At 36.1% G+C, this 26702-nt stretch overlaps 1 protein-coding gene across 1 annotated transcript; it reads right to left on the bottom strand.

Moving 5' to 3' along the window:
- Window positions 1–631: 631 nt before the first annotated feature.
- Window positions 632–26083, bottom strand: C6H14orf39 (chromosome 6 C14orf39 homolog). The gene is made up of 17 exons (XM_059848232.1): window positions 26035–26083; window positions 25663–25719; window positions 22635–22761; window positions 19063–19152; window positions 15456–15643; window positions 14948–14990; window positions 14391–14511; window positions 13146–13240; window positions 8525–8664; window positions 7975–8054; window positions 5827–5912; window positions 5669–5733; window positions 4500–4567; window positions 4042–4181; window positions 3372–3507; window positions 1889–1946; window positions 632–1263 (listed from the first exon to the last, which is right to left on the bottom strand). Exons 1-17 carry the CDS (start codon window positions 26081–26083, stop codon window positions 1064–1066), a joined length of 1743 nt encoding a protein of 580 aa, XP_059704215.1. The 3' UTR covers window positions 632–1063.
- Between the last annotated feature and the right edge of the window lie 619 nt (window positions 26084–26702).

The following is a 26702-nucleotide window of genomic DNA, read 5'->3' as shown; positions in this document are numbered from 1 at the left end:
GGCATGGATAACAGAATTCATCAGTAAAGATCTTTGGTTATGGAATAACTGAGCAAACAAAATTAAACTTTTAGCTTTCTAAATGATCTCAGAGTATCTGTCAGCAGTGTAAAATAAAAGGTAGAGACTCAAACCTTCCTCTACCTTAGGTTTTTCAGATTGACAGGTATGCAGGAGATTAGAAAAGCTGTCTCACTTCTTAGTAGCTGGACCTCAGCAGGATTTCACTAAAGCTTCCTGATTCACTTTCCGTTTAAAAAAAAAAATTCTAATTTTCACAAATCTCTAGGCATAAAATTAGTCCTGAGGCATTTAGGAAATTGGCAGAAAAGAAACAATGGCATAGATAATCAAGCTTTTTGTCATTAAGGGTTTTGCAGGGCAGCAGAGGGGAAGGGACTCTACTCCCCTTGGGATTTTGTAAGAGAAAAGGAAAAAGGAAAAAGGAAAAAGGAAAGGAGGAGAGATGAAAGGGGGACGGGGGAGAGGGGGAGAGGGGAAAGGGGGAGAGGGGAAAGGAAAAGAAGGGAAAGGAGAAAGGGAAAGAAGGGAAAGGGAATGAAATGTTAAGTATTACAATTGCATCATTGTTCCACTTCAGATATTAAGAATTACCTACAAAACTTTAACATAACATTAACAAAAATGTTTATTTCAAATAGTTTATGAATCAGCTGTTATACACAGAATACTCAAGAACATTGTCTTTAATTCAAATTCAGCTTTAACTGCTACAACAGTAATTCTTACTAATACAAGTAATTTAGTTTTTATCAGAAGCTGAATGCTCTCACAGACATTGACTTAACACTCTACCCTAAAATGAATTTCTGTTTGTGAGTGCCAATTTAGCAAGAGCATATAGTAACAGTTTATGAACAAACACATTTCAAAGATAAGTAAGAAAACCTCAAAACATGCGGTTGATGAACATGCATTGCAGCAATTGCAATAATGTATCCTTACAAGAAAAGGAAGAAGAAATGCTTTGTACCTTAACTCAAGAAACTGGAAACATTTGTCAAGGCTAAGTAGGAAATAATTTAAAGGAAGTCAAAGGTATTCAAAAGAATGTAAATGGCTTTGTATTTTGTGTGGAAGAATGAAAACCTTTCATAGGAGACTGTGATGATCTCTGATCCTGTCCAAACGCAAATGAAAAACTAACATCATCTTTTCCATCTCCAAATGCATGAGAAGTTGATTCCGTGGAGAAGGGAAAGGCAAATGCATCCTCATTTTCTGGTTTCCCAAAGAGGCTTCCTATATGGAATACATATAATATTTGTTATTAGATTAAATCTGAGTGAATACTGCATTCAGCACGTGCTCCTTTATTAACATATTGTGCCAAATATCCCACTGAGAATCTCCCTACAGTTGTGTGTTTATTGCTGCACCAGAGATATTTCCAGGGGGTGGTTATTAGAATTGACATGGAATAAAGTGTGGAGCACTTGAATGGTTTAGAGCAACAAAACACTTCTGCATGATACATTTTGTAACAGAGGTATTTGTAAATAGAATCTGCAAAAGTGTTTATTTGGAGAAAAATGTGATGACTCACTGAAATACTTGGACTTTGCTCTCTCCCTTGCAAGTCCTCTCATTTTGCTTCAAATACACTTGACACTATCCCTATCTCTTTCTTTCTCATACCTCTTCTTTTCCACAATACATCAGATGTTTAGAGCCCAACATGCAAGGGAAGATTTAAGCTAAAGGTTTAGTTAGACACAAATGAGCACAATAAACCACTGAGCTACATTATCACAGCTGAACATCATTTCAGATAACCAAAGGAGCTCTGGATCATGAGCCTGTCAGTCATGGGAACAGAAGCAGAAGAGAGCTGATATACACAAGTACATCTGAGTTTCGGACTTACCAATATCTGCATGTGGGGACAGAGGGTTCAGGTTTCCCACAGAATAATTTTCCTCTGTCTGAAATGTAAACAGATTTTTTATTTAACAAATGAGAAAGGCAAAAGTGAACTTTGAACTTTGATGCTGATATGTATTTGCTTTTTGTGAGAAAAACACTGTCTCAGTGAATGTTAGCAGCTTTACAAAATCTGGATTTAAAGGTATTTATCAGTCCCTAAAGTTGCAAGGGAGGTCCTTTGATCAGATAGGTTTTATGATATTTGCATGCAGCTGCAAATACCCTTCCTCCATTCTTCTAGGAAAAAAACAGACTGATAACTGTCCAAAAGCTGACCTGACTTAATGCTGATTTTTTAAACCAAAACTATTCAAAACTATTCAAATTGTGACATTTTAAAAAATCTCCAAGCAACAACACAAATACTTCCTACTGAATAGGGCCTCTTATTGCCAGAAAGAGTAGCAGGATAACCACTTGTCCCTCTTAAAATGAGTTCTTAGATTTAAAATAGATGCCGAAATTCTTCAAAACTGCCATCTAACTTTAAAGAATCCCAGATCTGCTACAGCCTGGTAAATTCTTGGTTTCTGCTGCTGAGCAGGCACAACATAATGTGGGTTCCGACAGCACTGGGTGATTTAAAACCAACCTCATTCCTAAACAATTGACAGACCACACACCAGCATGTTCTCTCCTGCACACAGTTCATGCTGTGAGACACCAACCCCAGGTATCTTGCCAAAGCCAGAATGAAATGGTGCTTTCCCTCATACCTGCTGCAGCTCCCAGCCAGTAACCACAAGACTGAGCACAGCCCCTGCAACTGGAGCTACCTGGGCTCAAATTCCTCATTTGCATAATGGAGCTTGGATCTACACTGCCCAGTGATACATAAGCCCTGTCCTATGCACTCATCTATCCTGGATCCCCAATGATCCACCTCATAGCCCAGGAGAGGAAAAATTACTCTACAGCACTAGAGTTTGGGAATCTGCAAAGAAAATGGAAGACCTGGATTCCATTCCCTGTTCCATTTAGTTGCCTGCCTCCATTTGATGGCTAATCCATATTTGCTGTTCAGTAACCTTAACAGACTGTCCTTGCTTCCCTTCTCACCGTTCTTCACTTCATCAGGACAAAACCACACAGGGGAAGCACGTGAGTTGTGAATTCTGCTAGAGACCTTGAATTTAGCACTGTACTACTGAACCAGAAGCCTTTTGGTGAATTGAGTCACTGTGTGTTTGTACATGATCCATATGAGAGAGATTCATACTTGGTTAAAAGTCATCATAGGGAGGTTTCCAGAAAATAAATGAAACATTTTCAAAGAACATCAAGCTTAAAAGTAACCAAGACATTAAAAAAATGCTTACTGCAAAGATAACCAGTCTGAAAAATCTTGTTCAGTGTCAGTGCTGTTTTGTTCACAATATTTTGCTATGTGGAAAATTAATGTTCACAATTAATCACTTTTTTACCTCATCAGATGAATTTTGTGCTCCAAACAGAGAAGAATCAAATAAATTAAAGCCAGGTGACTTCTGGGAGAAGTTCATGTGAGAAAAGAAAGCAGGAGATTTTGATGTTCTTTCTTCACAACCTAAATTTTGAATGCTGTAAATACAGAAAGGTTAAGACTATATTAATAGTTTTTTAAGTGATGTAGATGGCTTTTTTCCTTCTATTTTTTCCTTTTCTTCTTTTTTCACTTTTTTACATCCCCATAGCTTCCATTAATAATTGCTTTATTCATCACAGAGCAGATAACACATTTCTTTAAAGTAAAGGGAGGTGGTGTTCTTACCAGCTCCATGCCCTCTTAGCAAAAAAAAAACAAACAAAAAAAACCCCAAACAAAAAGCCTGTTTAAAGCTAGAAATCAAAGTGACAAATATTACTGCAGGAAAAGACCATGTGTACCATATATTTCTAAGCAAAGTACTGATCTTTCGAAACTGCTTCAACTGGAAATGATACTGTAGGAAGAAAACTTCAAAAATATCAAGCATAACTAAGGAAAAAATTCTAAATATTTTCAGAAGAGCTTTCTGGAAAATGATTTCACTAGTATCTTTCAAAAAGAGCAGAAATGTTTATACAGTAATTGCAACTTTTTGCTCAGAATTAAAATAAAAGTTGAAATCATACGAGTCAAATAGAGGTGTTTTTAAGAAGTGTGGCTTTTTCCCTTTTAAGTCAGGTGTTTTAGGTGCTCTTAAGAAAGATTCTGCACTTTCTTCTTCTATGTCAGGATTATCTTCATTTGGCTTAAAAGCTGTGTGCACATCCTATTAAAAAGAAAGAAACAATGATGTTTGTAACATACAACATTTCCCAAAATATCATTAGTCCTTTTAACTATAAATATGTTCTCAGTGGAGCTAGCACTGAGCCTGTTTATTTATAGTTCTGTCCAAGAAGTGAGTTTTAAATGCAGACTTTTTTCAAAACATTTCATCAGCTCATATTAATGAAAATGTTATGCACCAATTGACACTTTACCAATTTCTGAGACTTGCCTCTTGCCAGCTGAATCAAATATGTCAAAATACTTTGACTAGTCTAAATAAACTTCTTACTTAGGACATAAGAAATGCTTTTCTTACTTGAGGTACATACGAACAGTCCATGTGCTCATCTGCTTCTTCAGCAACATGTTTGGCCTCCTGGCTTGCTGCACAAAAAAGACAGCACTGCCTGTATTATAACAGCATTTTAAACAGACACATAAAAATGACATTGTGGGAAAGAATCCTTGAGAAAAGTTCACTAGCTTGGCATTGCTATTGGTAAGGAAGTGTTCTGACTGTGGTTTTCTTAACAACCCACTTTGTGGCTCTGTCCATAACAATTACCTCTTGTTCTGCCACTCGTTGCTGTCAAAGCATTACTGACGCTGCTGCTTGTGGTTTGGTGTGTTCTTCAAACCTGCCCATTGTTCCCTGAGAGTGCTGTGTTTGTCTACTCCAGCTATTACCCTCTGAGAGGGCTAATAGTCAATAGAAACCAGGTGGGAGCAATATAAAAAGCACATCCATGTGACAGTGATGAAGTGTAGTTTAAAGAACTGGGCAAGAGTCAGGATGAGAAATGAGAAGAAACATTATCAGACTTTCTGCTGTCAGAGTTTCTGCTCTACCCTTCAGACTGTGCTACACCTCAGGCACTGTGGGTTAAGCTCCCATGTTCTCTTTGTAAAAAAATCTAGGCTATAATTTTTTATATGCATCTAAATTAGAAGTTCAATTAGAAAAAGAAATATTTAAACTGAAGTTCAGTTCCTTATGATTTCAAAAACTACAGGTGTATTTGTAACTACCCTGGCATTTTTCTGTAAGCGTTCTACATGTTTTTCTCCAGTTAATTTTCATCTTTAATAATCTTGATCTGATTCTTCAAGATACCTAAATTACTGGGTTTATTATATTTCTTTTATTTGCATTTTCTCGTGCCTTCTGGCTAGATGTTAAGACTGGATTGCATTTTACCCAAGTAATTTGAGACTCAGGTGTGAATTTACAAGAGATCTTGGACTGATCCTTTCATTCACAAGGGTCAGTGCAGACTAAATCCCACATTACTGAGCAGTTAAGTCTCTATTCAAATTAGGACTCTGCCTGTGTGCTATACTCAAATTTTGATCTAAACAATCAAGGTGGAAAAGAAATGTAAATGGCAGCTCTCTCAATGCCAGAGTCAAAATTTGGTCCGTAGAATTTCCTAGTTTATAACTATATGATCCAACCTTATCAAAAAAATCACAGTAATACTTTACCCATTACTGCATTTCCACTCTCAGACTGTTGATTGGAAGTCAACTGCTTTGGAAGACCTGACAGTCTAAAAGACAAAGTTTAATATTTGTCTAAATGTGAATTATTTCCATAAACCCCAGCCTCAAAAATGAAAGCTGTTTTGTTAAAGAAAAGTTACCTGAATTTCACTTGGTTCTTTATGCTTACTGTTGATGGAACTTGGGCAATTTGTGGGTGATTAGTCCCTTCAGTGTCAGTAACCATCTAAAAGACAGAAAAAACTCACACGAGACATCAAGTTAAATTGTCACTTCAGCAATATTACTCTGATTTCTCCTTAGACTGTGGAAATCCCTTCTTTCAACCAGAAATTAAGGATCAGACAATGTAAAAACCTTTTCTTTGTTTCACCTACATTTTGACAGCCTGATACTCTATATCCTTTAATTTTTTTAATATTTAGTCACAGCACTGCTAACTAGATGTGATTAATTGACTTTCTGTAACACCAATAGTGCTATGCCATTTACAAACTTCATGCAGGTTTGCTGCTGCTGCTGCAGCCTGGTTGCTTGTGCTTGAGAACACAGAAAGGGCTGGGGCCAGGCTTGGCTCTGCCTCTAGAGGCCAACTGAGCATCCACATCAGTCTCAGTCAACACAGGTCTCGTGGGGATTGACAAACTGCAGAAAATACGGAAATACTCCCAACCTCACAGACTTTCATCAGAGCAGAAGCCATCACTCTTCTATGTAGTGTGTATTTGTGCCTTAAGGGCAGGGTGAGGAATCTATGCCTTAGCATCAAATAACACATTATTTTACAGGGAGTGTCTAATTCTTGTTTATTTTTAATTAACAAAATGTATCAAACTGATTTCTATTCAGGATAGGGGACAAAAGAGCTGGTTCTGCAGAATCTGCCTGCCATTGAACTCCTGTAGTGTACAGCACACCTTTTCTGAAGCATAGCAACCTTCCTTCTTCCAATCTTTTTATTTTTCCTCACACTCCATCTTCTTTTCCTTGTTGCCATCACCCTTTCTTAAAGTTCTCTTAACCTTGACTTACTGCTTCCTACAATAGTCTAAGTGCAATTCTAGGTCCCAGACTCCCAGCCTCATCTCTAGATTACCCTGGCAACAGCTCTTCCATCATCCTCATCATGTCCAACTCCCTAAGGCAGTCACAAATCAGAATTGCTTGAAATTTCTTCTGGTCTCGCCCCACTCAGTCCTGTCACTGTCCTTCATCTTGTTTTGTGTTATGAAGGCTTTGTCTTCCACACAGACTTCATTCTAAACCATTTAGTGATTACTCACCTCATTCTTCAGTTCCTTGGAAATTCTTAAGAAAATCACAATTATGCTAACATTTTTCACCTGATTTTTTGTTGTTCATTAAATCTTGATTTTAAATTGATCCAGTGAGATGTCCCTTAGAAAGATGGTTTAGGGACAGAAACTTCCCCAAGTCCCTGCACATCAAACACAAACTCTTCTACCCCTTATGGCCTTACCTCCTCTAATTTCTCCATTTAATACTTTAACAATCTATTGCTCCTATGAATGGCCTTGCCCTCCATGAGACTGTTGGTGGTTTTCACAACTTTGCAAGTTGTACCTCCAGCTTTCTTCTGGATTAGTTTATAGTATTTGAACAAAAAATATTGTATCTGAATAAACCTGCAATTCATTCCACTATTTCAAAAATGTCATAGTAACTACAGTCTTATGGGGGAGAGATAGAAAATGGAGTTGTGGACTCCTACAGTGCACCAAGGAGTGTTGTTCATGGTTTTATTCCTCTCAGCCCACATTTCTGTTTCTGGTCAAAACTCAGAATGGAGCTGTTAGCTGTGGGCTGTCCTGTACACTCAGTCTTTTATGAAACCCTTCATTATGGAGTAGATGGCTCATGATTCAGCAGTAACAGAAGGTTTTGATCCTCCCTCAGAGTTCCAAATATTTGCTACATACAGAATTTACAGATGTGATTTTAAATGTTAAAAACTGTTATACAAAATCAGTTGATAAGATGGTCCACCTCAATTTTGGTATTAGAATGCACTTTGTAAGAACACAGATATTTTCAGAAATAAAAGGCACCAAAGAAAGATTTTTGCTGTGATTACCAAGCAATTGCAGATTACCATGATTAGCAATTTACAGCACTAACAGGTTTTATGTAAGATATAATGCATAAAGTATATTTGTACATTATATGTATATACATACATGAGGTATATTTGAAGTGTTTTAAATTTAAACAACCACATAAAACAGATTGTATAACTTCATATTTTTACCAGAGGGAGAGCAACACACCTGTGATAAATTTTCTGCAAGCCTGGAGGAACTGCTGGTGGCCACTGGAAGTTCCACAGATTTCTCTTTTTCTTCTTTCCCTAAATTTACAAATATTACATATTATTGTCAATAAGATTAAGTATCCAAAGTATGGCATTTTGAAACAGAACTTGGGAACAACCTTATAAATTTTCCTTTTAATAGAGAGCAAAAAGAAACTTATCACAAAGTATTAAAGTATCAAACAAATTACAGCTGTTTAATATTTACTGTATTAATGCAAACAGTGTTAAAGGTATTTTAGATTTGAGATTAAATTCTTTTCATGTTTCTGACACCACACATTGTGTGTATCTGTCATGTTACTTTACTAATTGCACAGAAAAGGGAGAAATCAGACACACAAGATTTACAGAACCTAAAAAAACCTGAGAACCCAGCTTCCATTGAAAGTTTGGCTTCAACTATAAGTAGTTGAGCATTTCACCAGATTTGTTATCATCACTTACCCATTGTTTTGCACAAAAATAACCCAAAATGCTCACTGAAGTTATTAAACACACTGCACCTGTTTCTGGTCTTTGCTTTGAGAATCTAAAACTCGGTACAGACTGGACAAATTTCCGAGGAATGCATGGGACATGCAATGTTTTATAGAGCTGATGTTTCCCCTTTGGCAAAAATGAGCGTTCACGCTGTTCAAACACCCTAAACAAATTTAAATTAAAAAGAAAAATTACTCATTGCAAAAGAAAACAAATCCTAAAATATAGCTGCTTCAAATAAGTGGAATTCTCAAGGGCACTGGCTGTTGTCAAGAAGTTCTACCACTTCAGCACCAGTAGTTGACAAAAATGAGGTTTTCTTTAAATAATATCAGAAAGAGAATATCTCTGAAAAAGAGGCCATAAAGAGTAATAAGCCAATCATAAGAACATTGTTGGCTTAAATTTTGTCAGTATCAAAGAAAAGAATTAGTATTGTGGAGTTTTACGCTTTTATTAAAGTGCCTCATTATTGTAGTTCTGAAATCACATTTTCACATTTAAAACCACTTTTTCTCTCTCAGATTGTCTGGAATACTCACACTACACATACACAATAGAGAAAACTGCAGCAAGTGTTTTCACTTGTGGAGTAATTATCTGTGTAGGGTAAATAGCCCTTTACAGTGCAGAAAGACAAAGGTTAGCAGAACAATGAAGAGTAAAGTGGCTGTTTGGCACAGGAACATTTAGTATTTTTTAGAATAATGAGTTCTATTTTATTTTGTCTCTGGCATTCCTGCTTAGTGTCTCTGTGCTTCTAGCTACAACATCTGGTTTGTAGTTGACTGAACAATGCTGTTCAGAACAAATGAAGAACTGAGTCAGTCTTTTTGTTCTTCTTGAAATTCTCCATAAACAAAAACGAGATCAAATGTAGGATACACTTTATAAGATAGTGTGGAGTAAAATTAGTAACACTAATTAAAAAATGCCACTGAGAAGCCTGGCTAAATATAAGTACCTAACATATTAAACTTACATATATACATGTGAGCTATGTGAACTGTACTCTCATAAAACTTGAAAGCACCTCAGCCAAGTGTCTCTGATGAAAAGGACTATTTTCACTTGCAAGTTACATTTACACCTGGAGCTGTGCTGGACTAAGACTGAACAAACTGTACAAAATATCTACCACCTAAAGAACTAAAATCCAAAGTAAATTTTTAGTTACATTCGTTCGAGATAAACATGTGTCAAGAATGAATGCTACAGAAAACAAGATGTGTGTGGCTGGTGTAGGTGTAAATCCAGATGCAGGGAGTCAAAAGCAAGGAGAAATCAAAACAGAGCTAAGCACAGAACTCTGGCTGGAACTGTTTCACTTTGTTCCAACTGGCTCATTTTACCACAATCATCATTCAAATATAAGTTGAACAAGGCTACTGTGGCTGAGGCCATCAGTGCCATTAATAAATGGGGGGTTGTGGTTAGGGAGTTTTTTATTTGGTTGGTTTGGGTTTTCTTCAGAACTTAGGATGTCAAACTCCATCTTTAAAAGTTCCTGGAGTCAGTTTCCTTGTGCTTCTGTAAAGCCTAGCTGACAACTCTAAAGTTCTAAAGACTCACTCTCCATTAAATAAAAAATCCTCTTACAATACATATATATACAGAATAACATTTCAAAGACAGAGTTACAAATCAAACTCAGAAGTTCCTAAGATATTAATTCTTTGAGTATTAAAGCCTTCCAAAAGAGCCTGCAGTTAAACTCTGCATATGCAGTACACCTGCTCCCTTTCCTCCACAAAAGCATTAATGAAATATAAACCATGCACATCTTCTCTGACATTAATTAATACCACTGGAAGAAAAATAAAACTGCATCATGAAGCTGAAAACAATCCAAATTGCAGCAACAAAAATAATCAATTGTCTTCTTTTTCACTTCATTGTTAGTAGACATCTGAGTAGATAAAAACTCTTCATCTTGAACCATACTGCGGGGGTTTTTAAAAGTGCAAAGAGAAAAACAGATATTCCTAAGCCAAAATAAATTGTCAGTTCCTTAGTAGTATTTTCTTCTTTGTAGCATAAAGAAACCCAAGGATTAATATTAATTTCAACTACAGGAATCAAGTGTATTTCATTATACATATGAAGAATCACACCTGCTTCTATGGTATTTACAGTTACTGAAACCTCCTTCAGTATTTTCATCAGGAGCATTCTTTTGAGTTGGCTCTTCATATATGCTTACATTAGAAATCCAGAAACAACTTCCTAAGTCTTTTTCTAAGATTTGTATTATCAAGTTTTTTCTTTGATCAGTAGAAGTCAATCACTTCTGATGCAAAGATTCTGCAAGAACTACAATAATCCATCATGGAATCTCCTTCATGTGAAGATGTAGCAAAAAACTCATACTTGGAAAGTAAGAGGTGGAATTAATACATGACCAAATTGGAAAGAAAAAGAAATGAAGAATTACAGAGTCATGGAATTAAATCTCTCCCAACCATTTTACAGAAGCAGAGAGATTGAACATTATATATGCCATAGCACAGTTCAACTACCAGCCTTTCTATGTCATAAATGGAATATTTAACTGAGAAATCAAGACCAGAGCTTCAAAAAGAGCTGAGTCCTGTTTGGTGATTGATGAGAACTCTTGCTTTGGAAATTAAACTGTGGTGCTTGTCAGTGTAACTGCTGAGATGTGAATTGGTGACAAGAGCTGGCAATAGCAGAGGAACCTGTGTTTTACTCTCCTAACCAGCACCCGGCCAGACCTTAAGTGATTCAAAGAACAGTGTTCCAGGCTTTTGAAGGAGCAGTTCCCTCTGCCATCCTGCTGCCCAGGGCAGAACATGTCTATCAGCACCTATTAATGGGCTTGCAAGTTGGCTTCTTGTCCTGAAGCCTTCTAAAGATTTTCATGGGTATCAGTCTGTACAGTGTTCTGCCCAGTGCTTTCATTGCTCTCTTTAGTTCTTTCCCTTGCTGCTGCTGATTTCATGTTGGTCTGGACCACTTCAAGGAGATTCACAGCAGAATTCCTTTTTATTTCTTCCTCTTTTGGGGCAGAAGATGAAGATATCTCCTTTCTTGAAAAGGACCTTTTTGCTCAGTAGTAACTTTGTAGAGGCTGCAGGACAGCTCAAAAGAAACTCCTGCCTTTGGTACCCACATTCTGCACTTGTATTTTTGTACATTGCTTTGAGTCTGCAAAGGTTTTATTTCCTATCACTCATTTTCTCAATACACAGTTTCTGTCTGGGTTTTTCCCTTCAGAGTTCTTTTTTGGCTTTTTTTTTTTTATTTTACAGCTTCAAATTACACCCATTTTTAACACCAACAGTTACTTGAGCAGTCACTTCCACGCTTTCTAATGAAGAGTTTTTTAATACACTAATGTAAGATAAAGATATTAAGAAACCAATTTTATGCCATTTTCTACAAGCCTTTATGTTGTGGAACATATACTTCTTCAGGTGAAAGTACAAGCAGACTCCATGACAAGAAAAGAATTGTAGCAATGGCAGGTCTGGCAGTGCACCCTATGGATTCCTTACCACAAGGAGCCTCACTGAGGGATTCTTACCCCTGCATACCCAGATCATGGATCTCTGCCTCTTACAGCAGGTCTTCAACTGGTGTTCTGTGTTCTGCAGACTGAACACACATGGGTTTCTTTGAAAATTCAAAAGAGAGCGCTTTCCATCTTTTTTTTTTACCTTGCCTTGAAACTAGGGGAATTTCTTGCTTCCCCATGTTTCTGTTCTTGCCAATTACAAAATTCTTACATGAGAAGGTAAAATGGGTGCAAAGGCTACACCACAAAGAAATGATCATCTGAATGATTCATAGGTCTGTAAGAAGACACTAAAGACTTAAAAGGTCCCTGTGGAAAAAATCTTAGGAATTACTAAAATGACACTTTTTTATAAATATGTTCCACTAAATGCCTAGTTAAAGCCCTAAAAGGATTCTTTTTCAAGCACACCATAATATAAAATCACTTAGACAAAGTATTTCAGACATATTTTTGCTTTAAAATAGGTTTTGGTCTAAAAGTGCCAGCTCAACAGGGGATGTTTCAACATTCCCAAGGACTCCAGATAAGTGCAAGATAGTCCTCATGGTGATTTTCAGTCGTTGTAATTGAGCTCAAATTAAAGTGAGTCCCAGCTGTAAATGATCACTGACTAATTTACTAAGCCATTAATCCTGTCTATGAAACTTTCACTCATGCTTGTTTTTAAGAACTAAATTAAGAGTTAAATTTCTTAAGTAGTTCAGAGGTGAAGACAACTGACATGTGGAACCCTGACTCCTTTTCCAAATACATGTATTTAGTAGAGTTAATGTTATTTTATCTCTGACTGCACAGTCACTATCATTGCATTCAAAACTACTCACACAGATCTCTCAACAGTAGCTGAGGAGAAAATGCTTCTACAAAATACTTTTACAGCATGTTTCCAGATGCATTGAGCTTCCAAGAATCAAAAGTTGTCACTATCTTAACCCACAGAAATATAAAACTTTTTAAAACTACATAATTAAATCACATGACCGGGATTAGAGAAGCTTGTCAGTCCTTATTGAACAACAATCTGTGTTTTGTAGCAGTCTTTGTGTAAATTCTGACACAGTATTCTAGATAAAAGCAAGGGGAAAAGATATTTTTAAGTGTACCTTTCTTTAAACACTTCTGGCTTCTCAAGACTTTTCTGATTTTTTCCTTGAATCTTTCCGGAATTATTTTGATCTTCTTTAGTCTCTTTGAAGCTCTTAAAAGATAAAGAACAAATGGCATAAAAATTGACAAAACTTGAACTATTTTAGCTACATGCTGCAAAAGTTCTCTAAACTTGATGAATCAGTGCTCAGTAGTAGTTTCTGCAGCCAAGAGGTTCTGAAGAAATGAGGAGAATAAGGTTAAAAAGAGGCAATATTTTTTTTTATTGGGTCAACAGTAACAACTGGAATAAACACAGAAGTTTTGGAGCATGGGTCTAAATGTCAGAACCTGGAGCTCTTTACATGGTCTCCTTCATAGCTATAAACAAATTCACCACATCCCTTCTTCCTGTCTGTTTAGACAGCCCAAGCATCACTGGGAACTTCAGTCTGGAACCAGGAGTGTCAAACAGGATGACAGAATATAAACAGAAAAACCACCTGTGCAAAACGTGCTGCTATCAGCACTAGGCAGTAAATGGAGTCCTTGATCATCTGCTCCAGACAGATGGGTAAAAGCACCCAGATGCAATTCCCATTAAAAGTTACTAAACCTTTACAAGATTGGGCTACTCAGGCTTAGAAAAGACCTTTTACAGAGGAGTAGGTCCAAAATCTGTACTGATAAAATCCCTTTGATTATTTTGAAGATTCTCCCTTTGGAATCAGCACTTCTCCTAGCCAATCAGCCAGTTTTACTGCTGGGTGTTACATACCCACACATGTGTTTTGAGGAAAAAATAAGGAGAGAAGGAATTTCCATTATTCTTATTGCAAAGCCTACTTAGTTAAATAAAAACCCTTAAAAACCCAGTAGGAAAAAGTGTGCAGCTTTCATCCAGTGTGTGAAAGCTGCACACTCAAACTCTGGGGCTCTCTGAGGAGTGGCCCTGATCTATTTTCAAGTGCATCCTCCTGAGCTGACACCAAAGCCATCGTGACACGGCACCGTAGCAGAAACTGTGGCACAAACCAAGGTCAGCAGAGAGGAAGCTGTAAGAACCTTCACAGTCATGGCCCCCTCTTCTCTAAGAAAACATATGTGGTGCTATAGAAATGTAATTATAAGGCTGGGATCATCCTGTTGTCTGTGAGATTGAAAATATACTACTTTTTTGGAGTTTCAGAAAATGTAACAGTGCTATGTATGACCACATATATAACACATATTTATATAAAATAAAATTTAGATTCAGTTACCTTTTTTAAGCAGTCAATTTTCATTTGTAATTCTTCTGCTTCTTTTTCCAGTTTGATGGTTTCCTGTGCAGCAGCTTCAGCAAGCTGCAAGGTTTCCTGTGTTTTTTTCCTCATAGAGGCACTTCCAAGTCATGGAATATATTTTACAACAATATATTTTTTCATGCAAGCAATATTTTTAATTACTGATGCCACCAGATCCCTGACCTCTCTATGTCATAACACAAATGCTAGAGGTGCAGGAAACCCTGATAAATCTGCTTTTCCTTGGCAAATCTTCAACTCTAACTTCTATTAAGCTTCTCCTAAATGAAGAATTTTGATGGATATGTTATTAAATGAAATTTTGTATTCTTTACCCAAAATGCTCCCATAAATTCAAACTGAATAGCTGAATTTGACCTTCAGTTTTCCCACAGAGAAATGCCAATGCTGCCACTCTAAACATAAATATATAAACATATAAATATTTACTATCTTTTCTAATAGAAAGTTGTGAAAGGTAAATATAAAACTTCTTTCCTGACAGCTGAACAAACACTAGAAATCAAGGATACATGTGTACAGCCCAATCATTTATGGTTGTAAAAGAAACAGCCTCTGCAAAAATAAAATTTACCTTCAGATCATTAACTAACAAATTAATTTTCTTAAACAAATATAAGATAAATTAATAGATCAGGAGCATTTATCCTGGCTTAGTACAGATAACAAAAAATGCAGTATAACAGTAATGGCATTAAAAACAGCACTAAAAAGTGATGAAAATTAAATTTATAATTTTGAGAGGCTCAATCTAAAGAAATCTTAGAACTTTTTTACCCAAGAAGTTCAATGACAAATCTCTCCCCATTACATTTATGGGTTGGAGGAAGCAATATCAGTATGTATAATCTAAATTTTTATTTGTTACAGAATTTTTTTTCCCTAAAAATGGTGTGACAAAGAGAATATATTTTATTAGTTAAAAGGAAAATTTGGAAAATTGAAAGTTTTCTGTATGGCACCTTTAATGTGCAGTGCACTACCAGAAGACTATTGCAAAAGCATTGACAATAGCAGTACCTAGAATATCCAAGCAAGCATCTTCTTTCCATTTGTATTTTTCAAGGCGTTTCAAAACTCTCTTTTGAATTTCTTCAACTTCTTCCTTTTTTTGGTAATACTTCTGGGCAAGAGCAGTTTCTGTATATTTTTTGCGATGTTCCTCCAAAGTCATTCTACACTGGGTTATGGAATCCTCATATATTTTCCTATAAAAATAAATGTGATTTAATTTTTTTCACAGGAAACCATTGTTTATAAGGAAAAAAAACTATGAATTCATGACATTAGCTCAGTTAATTTGCTGCTGTCATAGGAAAAAAAAATCAGATTATATTTAATATGGCAATATTTGGCTTTATTTTTTTATTTTCCAGATATTTCCAAGGAAGACTATGCTGTATGTAACAAAGAAGAGGATGTAAAAACCAGCCAAACCTCCCTGTTCTAAAGGGAATCTAGACTGTACTATGTTCAAAGGCAGCCTGGCAGATGACAAATGTGGTTTTGCCTGTAATCATCATGAACCTCACTGCAGGCCAAAGTCTCTGCTGGTGCACATTGGCACAATTCCATCCGTTTTGGTGGAGCTGGGTCAAAGTTACAGAGGGAGAGAATGTGGCCAAACCTCCCATATTTAGAGCAGCCTGGTGCACCACTGGACTGAGAGCTGCCTCCAAGGAGATGCTGAGTAATCTCTGTCTGACTTGGGGAAGCCTTAAGCACACCCATCAGTCACGCTGAAACAACAGGACTATTCATACTTAAGGTTAAGCAAACACTTAAATGTTTAAGTGGCAAAGAGCCAGAATGCTCAGCTTCTTGTGGGGCTGCCCTGTAAATTAATGTTACACCAAATGCAACTTCACTGACATCATGTGAGCACATAGCAATGAATTACTGAAGTAGGTAACATCAATTAATGCAAGAAAAACTCATGTGAACAATGGAGAGGCAAATTTTAAAAAAAATAAATTATTAGTACACCTGAGGATTAGCAAGAAATTCCTTTATGAGAAAAATTAGGGTGCATAGGAGCAATTAAAGCCAGAAACCCACCTCTTAACCTGCCCCTACATTAAGGAACAGCTCTCACCACTTGCAAAGCACATGGGACTTCCCTTTAAGGAACACATTTTATCTCAAACTGCTATTTATCATTTAATTGCAGCATGACTGAAAGGCTGCATTTGAGAGTCCTGGCTGCCCACTGGCTGTGCCAGGCAATGGGAGAGAGAAAAACTTATGTCTAAATTCAATACTAGAATCTACTGCTCTTACAAAAGGAAAACAAATTCACAAGGCAAAACACAGTCAGATTCCAATTTTCAAATCAAACTACACTCCAGGCAAGAGTTCCTGTTAAACTGACTGTTAAAAATTAGGGGAGAGAAGCTGTAGGTCAACACTGTGAATCAAACCCAGAAATTGATATTTCCCAAACTTCACATAGAAAATTACACTAATCTATGTCTTTTTCTACACAGGTGGTCTCAGGAATCTAAGTTTTTTTATTTATTTAATATTTCTGTATACTGTACAAAATTTTTTAGGTATGAAAGATGAAAAATATTCAGTCCTATTTAATTAAATAGATGTTACAGTAATAACTGATCAAAAATAAATTTGCTAATAAACTTAGAATGTATTACAAATATATTGAAATAATATAAATAAGTAAAATAATTTGTTGTAACAGGTATATTTCAAGCTTGTGAATATAATCCTAAAACTTCATATTCTTTTCCCAAAATCTATTTTTCACAGATAATATTTGTGGCCATATATAGTTTAGTAGTCTTGAGCAATCATCAATATTTTAAATATTTTCTCCAAGTAATTTACATCCTGCAGTTCATGTAGATAACACAGAATTAAACACTATTTAGAATTCACCACTGCTCACATTAATCAGAAAAAGTTTTAATCTAATTACAACAGGAAAATGGCAGCACTCACAACCCCCTGAATATTTTGTGGATAGCAATTTATTACTTTTTCCTTCTTCATATCACTTATTTTCAGGATTAACTTCCAGCTCATAAATGCATTCTTATATGTTTTTGAAACCAATAACAACAAAAAAATGTGGAACATTTTATAAACCTCCATTATAAGTGCCTAATTAAACATTAACTGATCTGTGCATCCTTAAAACACATCTTTCCATCTAAAGCATCATGTCCTCAGTGCCCCCAAAAGTCAGATTAAAAGGAACATTCAGCTCATAAAGTTCCAAAGACACTTATTTTTCTTCCTAATTTAAATATTTAGAATTTACTGAATGCACATCTTGCTAACTTGAACATATCATCAAATGCTTTGGTGCAGAGAGACTATTTTTGGGGCACAGTTTTGAAAAATGCATGAATTAAATTTATTTTGTGATTTGTACTCACGATGTCTTACAATTAAGCTCAGAAAAACAGATCAAACACTTTCATGTTGGAACTGAAACTAGTTATCTAAAGAAGCAATTTAAAAGTAATGCTTCTTTGGCTTGTCAGCTCAAATTAGTGAAAGCCAAAAAGGCTTAATCATATACTCATAGAAAGCCAATTTAGCCTTATTTTTCACCAAATTTAGAGCTCTGAACAGGAAGAAGAAAGATAAGCTACTAAGTGAGTTAATTAAAGGCTCTCAGGCATGCTGTTTCTGCTGTCTTGGACAACTGGCAAAAAGAATGATTACAAAAAACTCAAAGCCAATGTTTTAAATTACCTATTTAAATTTACAGCTCCAAATTACAAATTTACAACTCCAAACTGGTCTTTAGGTATCTGGAGGGGTCTACCATGAGTTCTGCAGCACAGGGCCAGCAGCCTCCACCCCCTCCCAGGCAGAGCAGTGCAGGTGAGCAGCCCCCCTAAACTGCAGATCACTTTTACTTTGTTCAGTAGAACTTTGGAGGGTTTCCTTGGCACAGCACGTTTGGAACATTTCTGTGAGAATCTTCGGGGTCTGCTCTTTATTTCATTGACTGTAGGCAGCTACATTGCACAATTCATAATTTCTTTTAAATGCTGAGTCTAATTAATGAAGATGAAACACCTGAGATGCCACTCACTGAACAGAATTGAATTTGCAATTAAGGCTGACTAGAAGCTTGCCCAGAACTAGTCTTAAAATGGTTTTAGACCAGGCTTTTCTGAGCCACTTACTCATTTTTCAGGACCTAAGACTGAGTTTGCATGCTTTGTGGTTGTTTTGAAGAATATACAACAGTATACAAAAACTTGATTTGTATATCCTGATAATGCTATGCAACTCATATTCAAAAATAAGGAAAAGCATAAAATTATCTGAATGTTCTTCTGACTGTTACCTGAAAACATTAATTATTTTTATTTATTGGGCTTTCTTGAAACAGTAGGCACCCATACAATCTTCTGAAAAATTGTAATAGGCATTTGGGAAGCAACTGAGTTTCAAGAATTCATATTTTACCATACAAAATAACATATGATCTCATAGTAATATAAACAAAAATTCTTTAAATTATTCAGTCACTTATAAGTGACTATAAATTGAAAAGTGCAACAATTTTTTCCTGCAGACAGCACTAGTTTTGCTGGTCATTTCAATCAGTATTATTGCTGGAAACCTCATCTCAGGTAATTACAGATACCTCTCATTTTCTGTAGCTTCCTCTAAAGCTTTTGTTTCATTTTTCAAATATTCTCCATGCTTTTTAAGAATTGCATAGGTGGGCTTCCAGCTGTGGACAAAGTAAACAAAAAAATAAAAGCATGTTAGTGGTAATACGCTTTCTTAGTAAAAAAAACATTTAGAAAAGAAAACACCTAGTTACTTAATTAGCTAACAAATGATTTATTAATTTTTTGAAAGTTAAATATAAATGGGTTTAGTGCAGAAATCTTTTGCAGGCATACATTTATTTTGTTAATATTTTAAACCTGCAAATTCAAGAAAAAAAGAAAATATTTAGAATTAAGAAACATTACAAAGCACTTTTTAAGGAATTAGTGGAATAAACTTCACAAATTTTTTGAGCTCATGGTAAGAGACATCTAAATCCACATTTTAGGTCCTCAACACAGCACCATCGATAAATCCTTTAGATATGTTGAATCTTCTTGTTGGAGACACCCAAAACATTCTCACCAATATCACCAGCACCCATCTCACACCCAAATGCACTCAGAATTTCCTCCATTTGCCAAGCAAGTCCTGCTCAGAAGGCATCAAAGTGACTTTCCTGCAGCAGGATGCTGTAGATGGTACTGAGAGCAGAGCAGCTTCACAGAATTCTTGGGACTATTGAAAGAGCAGGACTTTCTCAACATCCAGGCATTAGAAATACCTCTGCCTTGGATATGGGAATATCAGAAAAACAGGCAGATAGACTTTCTGATTCAAGTGAAATTCAGATGTCATCTTTAAGAGAGGCATATTGAAAAGTTTTTGAAAATAAAGAATCCTGTCTGGGAAAAAAAGATTGGTGATTAAAAGTGGAATTACAAAATGTTACTTCACCATATCTCCTGCAAATTCAGCAGAAAGCTGAATTTCAAAAGGGTCAAATTTTTTCAAAACCAGAAACCAACATACTTATATAAAAATGTGCTTGCACACCACACACTATTATGTTTTTTACTCAGAAAACTCCATTACTTTCTTTGTAGGGAAATTCATAGGTTTCATTAATCAGAGCACAAGCCATGCTGTGAGTTATATTTTTCATTCACATCTATTATGTGGACATGGAAAAAACATGTGGTACAAGAACAGTGTTTGTGAACACAGCCAGGCATGCAGGATTCAAGCAGCTCATTTACTTGCTTGCAAAATGCATCACTGTCTCATGGATGTCCTTGGTAGCCATCACATTTATTTGTCCTTCCTTTTATCAGTCAGTGTGTAGAAAAGATCTTTAACCACACTAGCTTGAAAGCAATAAAATTATCCTGCAGTTTGTCTTGGGACAAGACAACAATTTATTTTCCTAACTAACAACATTCTGAGTTCATGTGGCTTTTTAAAAATTATCTTCCATTTTCATTAAATCCCACCATCCTTGCATCCAAATTTAAAAATTGTAAGAGAAACAATAAAATTGGAATAGGTTCCATCAGCAGCATTTCAGTACTTCTTACAGCTCTGGGATCAACATTTCTAGTTTGAATCCTTCAAGAAACTAAATATTAGCAAAGTGTCATCACTTGTCTAAAAATATATTTCATTTGGGTCATTTTCTGCCTTCAGGTCTTTTTTACATAGACCAATATGGTTTTCTTCAGAAAACACAGTATTATCCCAATACATCTATTCCATAAATGATATTTACTCTAAACTTGCTGAATATAAGAACCTTGTATTTTGTTCAAAGTCTTCAAATCTGCTCCAATATACTCAGAATGTCTTGTAACCCAGACAAAACGTTGCTTCTCTGAGAGCTCTATTGAGCTCTATCACTGGCAATTAGTCAGCTGTGAGGGTGATTGTGACTCCAAAACAGAATCTGAATTTACAAAACCAACATTAGAATCATGTCCAGTATAGATGGAGTGTCAGCTAGAATAAATTTTAGAAGTTTGGGGTGATTCTACTGTGTAAGTGCTCTAATTGTCTGATCTTATTGCCAGAGCTTGTTTATTGCAGTTTTTAGTCTGTCGTTAAATGACATTTCCAATAATTTAAGACACAAAGTCTCTACTCTTCTGCAAGCATTGTCCTTCTATGAATACATGTATTCATTAATGAGTCACTTCTCATTTTCAGTCTCTTTACACTAATGCCATTAATTATTCTTTGTAGGACTTGAGCCAAAACCCATTGAATTCAATGATTAAAATTTAGATCAGATCCTTAGTTCTACCCTTAATTTTTTACTCCTTCATTTGCATCTCTTAACAGTTTGTCATTTGCAAACAGATTTTCAGCCTCAAAAATATATCAAAGGAAGCAGTGCGGATAGTTTCATAAACTTGTGTTCATTTTATACTACATTGGAGGCAAGAACTTAATGTGATGGAAAAATAGAATTTTTTTATCAAGGTCAGATCTTTTCCCAACACATTTAATGGTAAAGCTACAAATCAGTATTGAATGGCAATCCATTCAAATATGCCAGCCACTACACCTACTTTATTCACTAATGATTCCATTCTTTCTTTTTCTTTCTGAGAGTTCAAAATAAACCTAGAAAGGACCCCAATGCCCTCTTTAGTCTCAGAAACACCCACACTCTCCATTCATATTGCAAAATAAAATTTCAAATGTATGTCATAGATATTTTTATTGAAGTACTTACTGTTAGAAATAGAATTGCAAGATAGCAAAACAGAATTTGTCAAAAAAATCCTCACTACAGCTGCTGAGGAACTAGTCAGATTGTGGAGAAATGGAAAACTCTGGTGGATTTTATCAGCTGGGACAAACTCTGTATTGTCAAATATAGATTTGCCTTTTCAGCTACCCTTGCAAAAAACAGGTTTTAATTTTTAAAAATTATGTGTCAGAAAGATGAAACTCCTTGTAGCTAAGTTGTGTCTTGAAAAGCTTCTAATCACTAAGATCCAAAAGTGATCAGCATTTAAAACTTGAACTAATTATCTGATACAAACATTTATGTAAGGGAAACTGTGAATGGCAGCCCATTGCATGCATCAAAAGATTGTGCCCTGAAGACAAATTTTGCAGTCTGGAGCAAAACTGATACTGGAATCTGCCAGCAGAAGCTCACATGTGTGGAGAGGCAGTTATAGCACATCTTGTGTAAAAATATGTATAGAACAAAAAGTAACATGAAACATGTTGAGAACAAAGAATAGAAATGTTTTCAATTTTAGAAAGTCTTTTTTATAACAGTGTTCTTAATATTGGTCAAATTTGACAAAACTCAGGTGCATCCAAATGTAGAAAAATTATGCTTCTATTACTTTACTACATGAATATTTTAGCATGCTGCAAAGATAGTACCTGTGAAAACTGGGGATTTAAATAAAAAACCAACCCAAAATTAAATATAGTCTGCTTTTCTAGAATTCTTCTTCAGAAGATGGGCAATACTGTCATTTTTATACCTAAAGATTTGCAGTTTAAAAAAACCAGGAGAATACTAAAGTTTTCTTTAACATCACTGCTGTCAGAACACATCCACACTTATTTTTCCCTTCCTTCCTCACTGACTTCCTCAATGCCAGCCACAACTCAGAGCTCAGGCTCTTTCATACTCACGCATCACAGTGCTTCTTGCTGCTCTCGTTCTGCTTTTGCAAATCAACGAGTGCCTCGTTGCCTTTCTTTATATTTTCCTCCAACCAAGCAATTCCATTCTTTTTTTCTGTGATTTTTGCAGTGTACACTGAAATTAAAAAATAAATTTAAAAGTATATTAATGCATTTTCAACAAATCCATGAAACAAAAAGTCTATATTTAGAATGATTAAAAATTCCTTCCTAAAAAACTTCATCTCCACAACGCCAGGTGAGTGGAGAGCCTGCAGTAAGCGAGGTAAAACAAAGTCAGTCAAAACATTGGGATTTTCAGCTGTGTTGTGAGAACCTTAATTATCATCTAATATTGTGAGACTGCCATGGTTTGTGCTGTTTCTGAATCCCAGTATGTATAGAACAGAAGTAACTGTTAGTGGTATTCCCCAGTTCAGTGTTCCCACTGAAACACTCCTCACACTCTAGCAAGAACCAGGACCCTCTTTCAAACATTTGTATTCTTTTGCAGAAGCCCAGATTGTCAAATATTCTGGGTGGGAAAGCTGACTAAAGAAAAAAATAAAAAACATCACAAAAGGCATATAAGCAATTAGTGGAAAACAGAGAGATAAAAAAAATAAAAAGGAATTTTACTCAATGTAGGAATGTATAATGTGTGATAAATTGGTATAGGACATAAGTTAATCAATTAAAAAGTGCATTATAATGACAGGTTCTCAAAGACTATGATATTTGTGGAGATTCTTAAGGCAAACTTAATTCTGCCTCTTCCGACAGCAGACAGCTGATAACACTTTCTGAATGAGTGGCAAGAGGAGAATCCATGTTGTTGAACATGACCAGTGCTCTCTTCACAAGTAAAAGCTGTGAGAGCTATCCTGCATGCTCACCTTGCAATGCAGTAGGCGCAACTTAGTGAATACTTTTTCTCTGTATTTTTTAATTCTTTTCTTCTATGCAAGATTTCAGATTTATCAGTGCTAAATCATCCCTTGCTATCACTGCTGCCCTGAAGCACTAAATGCCAGATACACAGAAGGCAATCACATCCTGCCCTTCTCTCATCTACTCCATTGGGAAGAGCATCTTAGTGATGCAACATGGGTCTGGAGTTGTTGGAATTACTGCTCTGAAACTTCAGTTTTCCTGAATTTTGGCTCTGGTTTTGCACTATTTGCTATATATTAATTTTCAACAGCATGTGCCTTTATAGCAGAAAATAAACCACTTCTCACAGAGAAATGTCAGTCAGTGAAAAGCAAAAATTTCTCAATGTAAATTTCTCAAATTTAATATCTTGGGTTATCCTTGAGTTATCTTCAGTCCCTTAATATTTTCAATACCTAAAGTCAATAACTTGCCTTTACTTAGCACGAAGTATAAATATAAGACAACTGACATGGCTTCCTTTCTGTAAATAAACAGCTGAGTATGGCAGAACCCTGTAGATGACTTTTTGAGATTTGCCAAAATATAACATTATTAACAAAATAAACACTTCACATCTCATTTAGTATTTTTTACACTTCTGTGAGCTGTTCAACTCACCCTGTGCTTTCACAAGGACCTGGTGGGTGAGATCCATCTCACCCCAAAGTGCAGGGACCCTCTTCAGAACAGCACACCCATGGCTGCAGCTACACCCAGCTGAGACAAGCTGAAACTTTCAAAGTTTACTTTATCTAACCCACTTTAAACTGTTTCTTCAGGATAAGGTAAATCACATCCGAAAAGTGCCTGTTTCCCTCCACTGGTAAGAAAGGGACTGTAGCCAAATAGCCTGATGAATCTCACACCAAAAGTCCAAGGCTGAATGCTACAGCTGTTCATCTGCCAAGTAATACTCACACAGAGACAAAATTACATCAGTGTTACTATCTTTTGCTAAGTTTTTGGAAAACTTAACCCAAACTGCTAACAGCCTGAGTGTTGGCTGTGTGTTTACATATATTTAGGTATCTCTGAACACAAAAGCAGCTACGCCATGTTACTACACAGCCCTTGGATTTTCCCTAAGAGCATTTACCCTGAGCCTGCATAAATGTTAAGAAAAGCCTTATCTCTGAGGTTCAGTTGTGTGACTGGAGAGTAAAACCAGAACCTAAGGTGTGCCAGATTTAGTGTTACAGATGTTTACATGTTTAAGGTGCTTCAATTTAATTGTGATAATCTTCTTAATGAATAAGTGCTTGGACATATCAGTGAAGATTATTAGAAATGCTATAATCAAAAAGAACACCAATTAGACCAGAATTTTCTCTTCTGTTTTTTTTTTTTTTTTTTTTTTTATGGAGGTTATGTGCTTGAATATCTACCTATAAAGTAAAAGAGGTGAGCACAGATGTTCTCAGATTGTTTGTAGTAGAGAAACTATTCTTCAGACCTCATGAAGTGATTCCACATAGTAGCATGGTTAAAAAAATCAGTCCAGACATAAGTCCATAGTACTGTGTTGTCTGTAAGCCCTGGGAGAGAGCAAATTTGATGCAGAGCAAGACTTTCTCCTTGGGTTTACTGTTTTGAATTTCAAATAAAGTAACCAGCTGCTTGATAGCAAAAAAAGAAGAACAAGGCTTGAGTACGTAGTAGCTACTGAGAGAACTTTCATTATTTCAAGAAAACAGAAAGAGAGAAGATGCAGTGAGGCAGAGGTCCAAATCTGGAAAGAACAAAAAACATGAAGAAAGAAAGGGAGGCAAGTGGCAGATGTATTGAGCAAGCACAGCTGAATCAAAGGGCTGCCAGTGACTGTGAGGAGCTGCAGAGTCAGAGCAGGAAATGGCGCAGCATGAAACTGGCTGTCCATGAGGCAGCTGAGCAGCCTCAGCTAAAAGTGGCGAGCAAAAGCAAAGTCTGCTGGGGAGAATGAGCAAGCATTGATGGCTAAAGATGAGGCAGGGTGAGAGCAGGACACGGGACAGCTTCCATTGTTTATCCTGCTTCCGCCCCCGAGACACAGAGCATGTCCCAGGATTAACGAAACAAAATCAGTGTTCAGCATCCAGTAAAACGATAATTTATCACTACTCACAATTTATCTGATGATCCACATGTTCCTTAGCACTGCGATTTTTTTCTATCTGGGAAGCTTAAGAAGAAAATTAACCCTTCATTATATACATAAATATGAGTGGAGCTGTGAAACAAACATATGCTGAGCAGCATTAATTGCATAAACTCTGATTAACAACTATTTAAGCAAAATATCTAAATAGAAATTTTATTATTAAATAGCTGTCAGGACTCCTCTCCACAACCTCCCAGCTAACATTATGTAAGCAAAGAGCAAAAGCTTAATATTATACATTTATTTGAAGTTAATATAACTGTTTAAAGCAGAAAATATCACTGTATGCAGTGCATAAGTAACTGTTAATAAAAAATGTATGATATAATGACCTACCAAGCTTGACCAGAATTTCGTCCAAGTTGATCGAAACCTTGTCACTCATTGCTTAAACTTCAAAAGAAAAATGCAATTCAAGGATTTACACAGTCAAAAGCCTTGTTGATACAATAAACAAGTCAAAATTGCAAGACAATACCACGCATTTTAACATAAAAGGAAGAAAAGTAGTTTTAACTGCATTTGAATTACTATCTAGTGGAACCAAATTTCTCACTAATGGTATGAGGGACTTGTAAGAGTCTAAACCACAGTTAGGGAAAAAGGAGATTTATAATTTAGGTAAAGTGTTGCTCTTGGAGCAGTTCTGTTTGAGAGGTTTAATGTTCTCAGAAGGCAATGAAGAATGCAAGGAGAGATGTTTGTGTACAAGATGTGTAGCCTGTACTCCAGCTGATTGCTAAGCCTTTGGACTGCAGTGCTGTTGATGGAAAAGCTCCTTCAGCATCCTGCACACTCCCCCTGTGCCCACACTCCACCATGTCCATTTAAATCAAGGTGTGGGAATGCTAGGTGTGATTAAAGACAGAATTCTCACTAAATGGAAAACGGATTGTTATAAACCCTTTCTTCTGTTTGTACCGTGCTGCCATGTGCAGAAATTCAGTTTTTAGAGCCGGGGGATGATGGCGATCTCTAAAAGGGATGCAAACGGTGTTCATCAG

This window comes from Haemorhous mexicanus, chromosome 6 (assembly GCF_027477595.1).
Source record: "Haemorhous mexicanus isolate bHaeMex1 chromosome 6, bHaeMex1.pri, whole genome shotgun sequence".
Taxonomy (NCBI): domain Eukaryota; kingdom Metazoa; phylum Chordata; class Aves; order Passeriformes; family Fringillidae; genus Haemorhous; species Haemorhous mexicanus.
The sequence above is the reverse complement of the archived record's forward strand: the minus strand, read 5'-3'. Positions and strand labels throughout refer to the sequence as shown.

Excerpts from the sequence above, each read along its gene's own strand:
- C6H14orf39 (XM_059848232.1), bottom strand. The coding sequence starts at position 26,083 with ATGAGTGACAAGGTTTCGATCAACTTGGACGAAATTCTGGTCAAGCTT. Across the intron at positions 25,720-26,034 it reads CGAAATTCTGGTCAAGCTTG|CTTCCCAGATAGAAAAAAAT; the intron begins GTAGGTCATTAT and ends TTTCTTCTTAAG. Across the intron at positions 8,055-8,524 it reads AAAGCAAAGACCAGAAACAG|GGAAAGAAGAAAAAGAGAAA; the intron begins GTGCAGTGTGTT and ends TTGTAAATTTAG.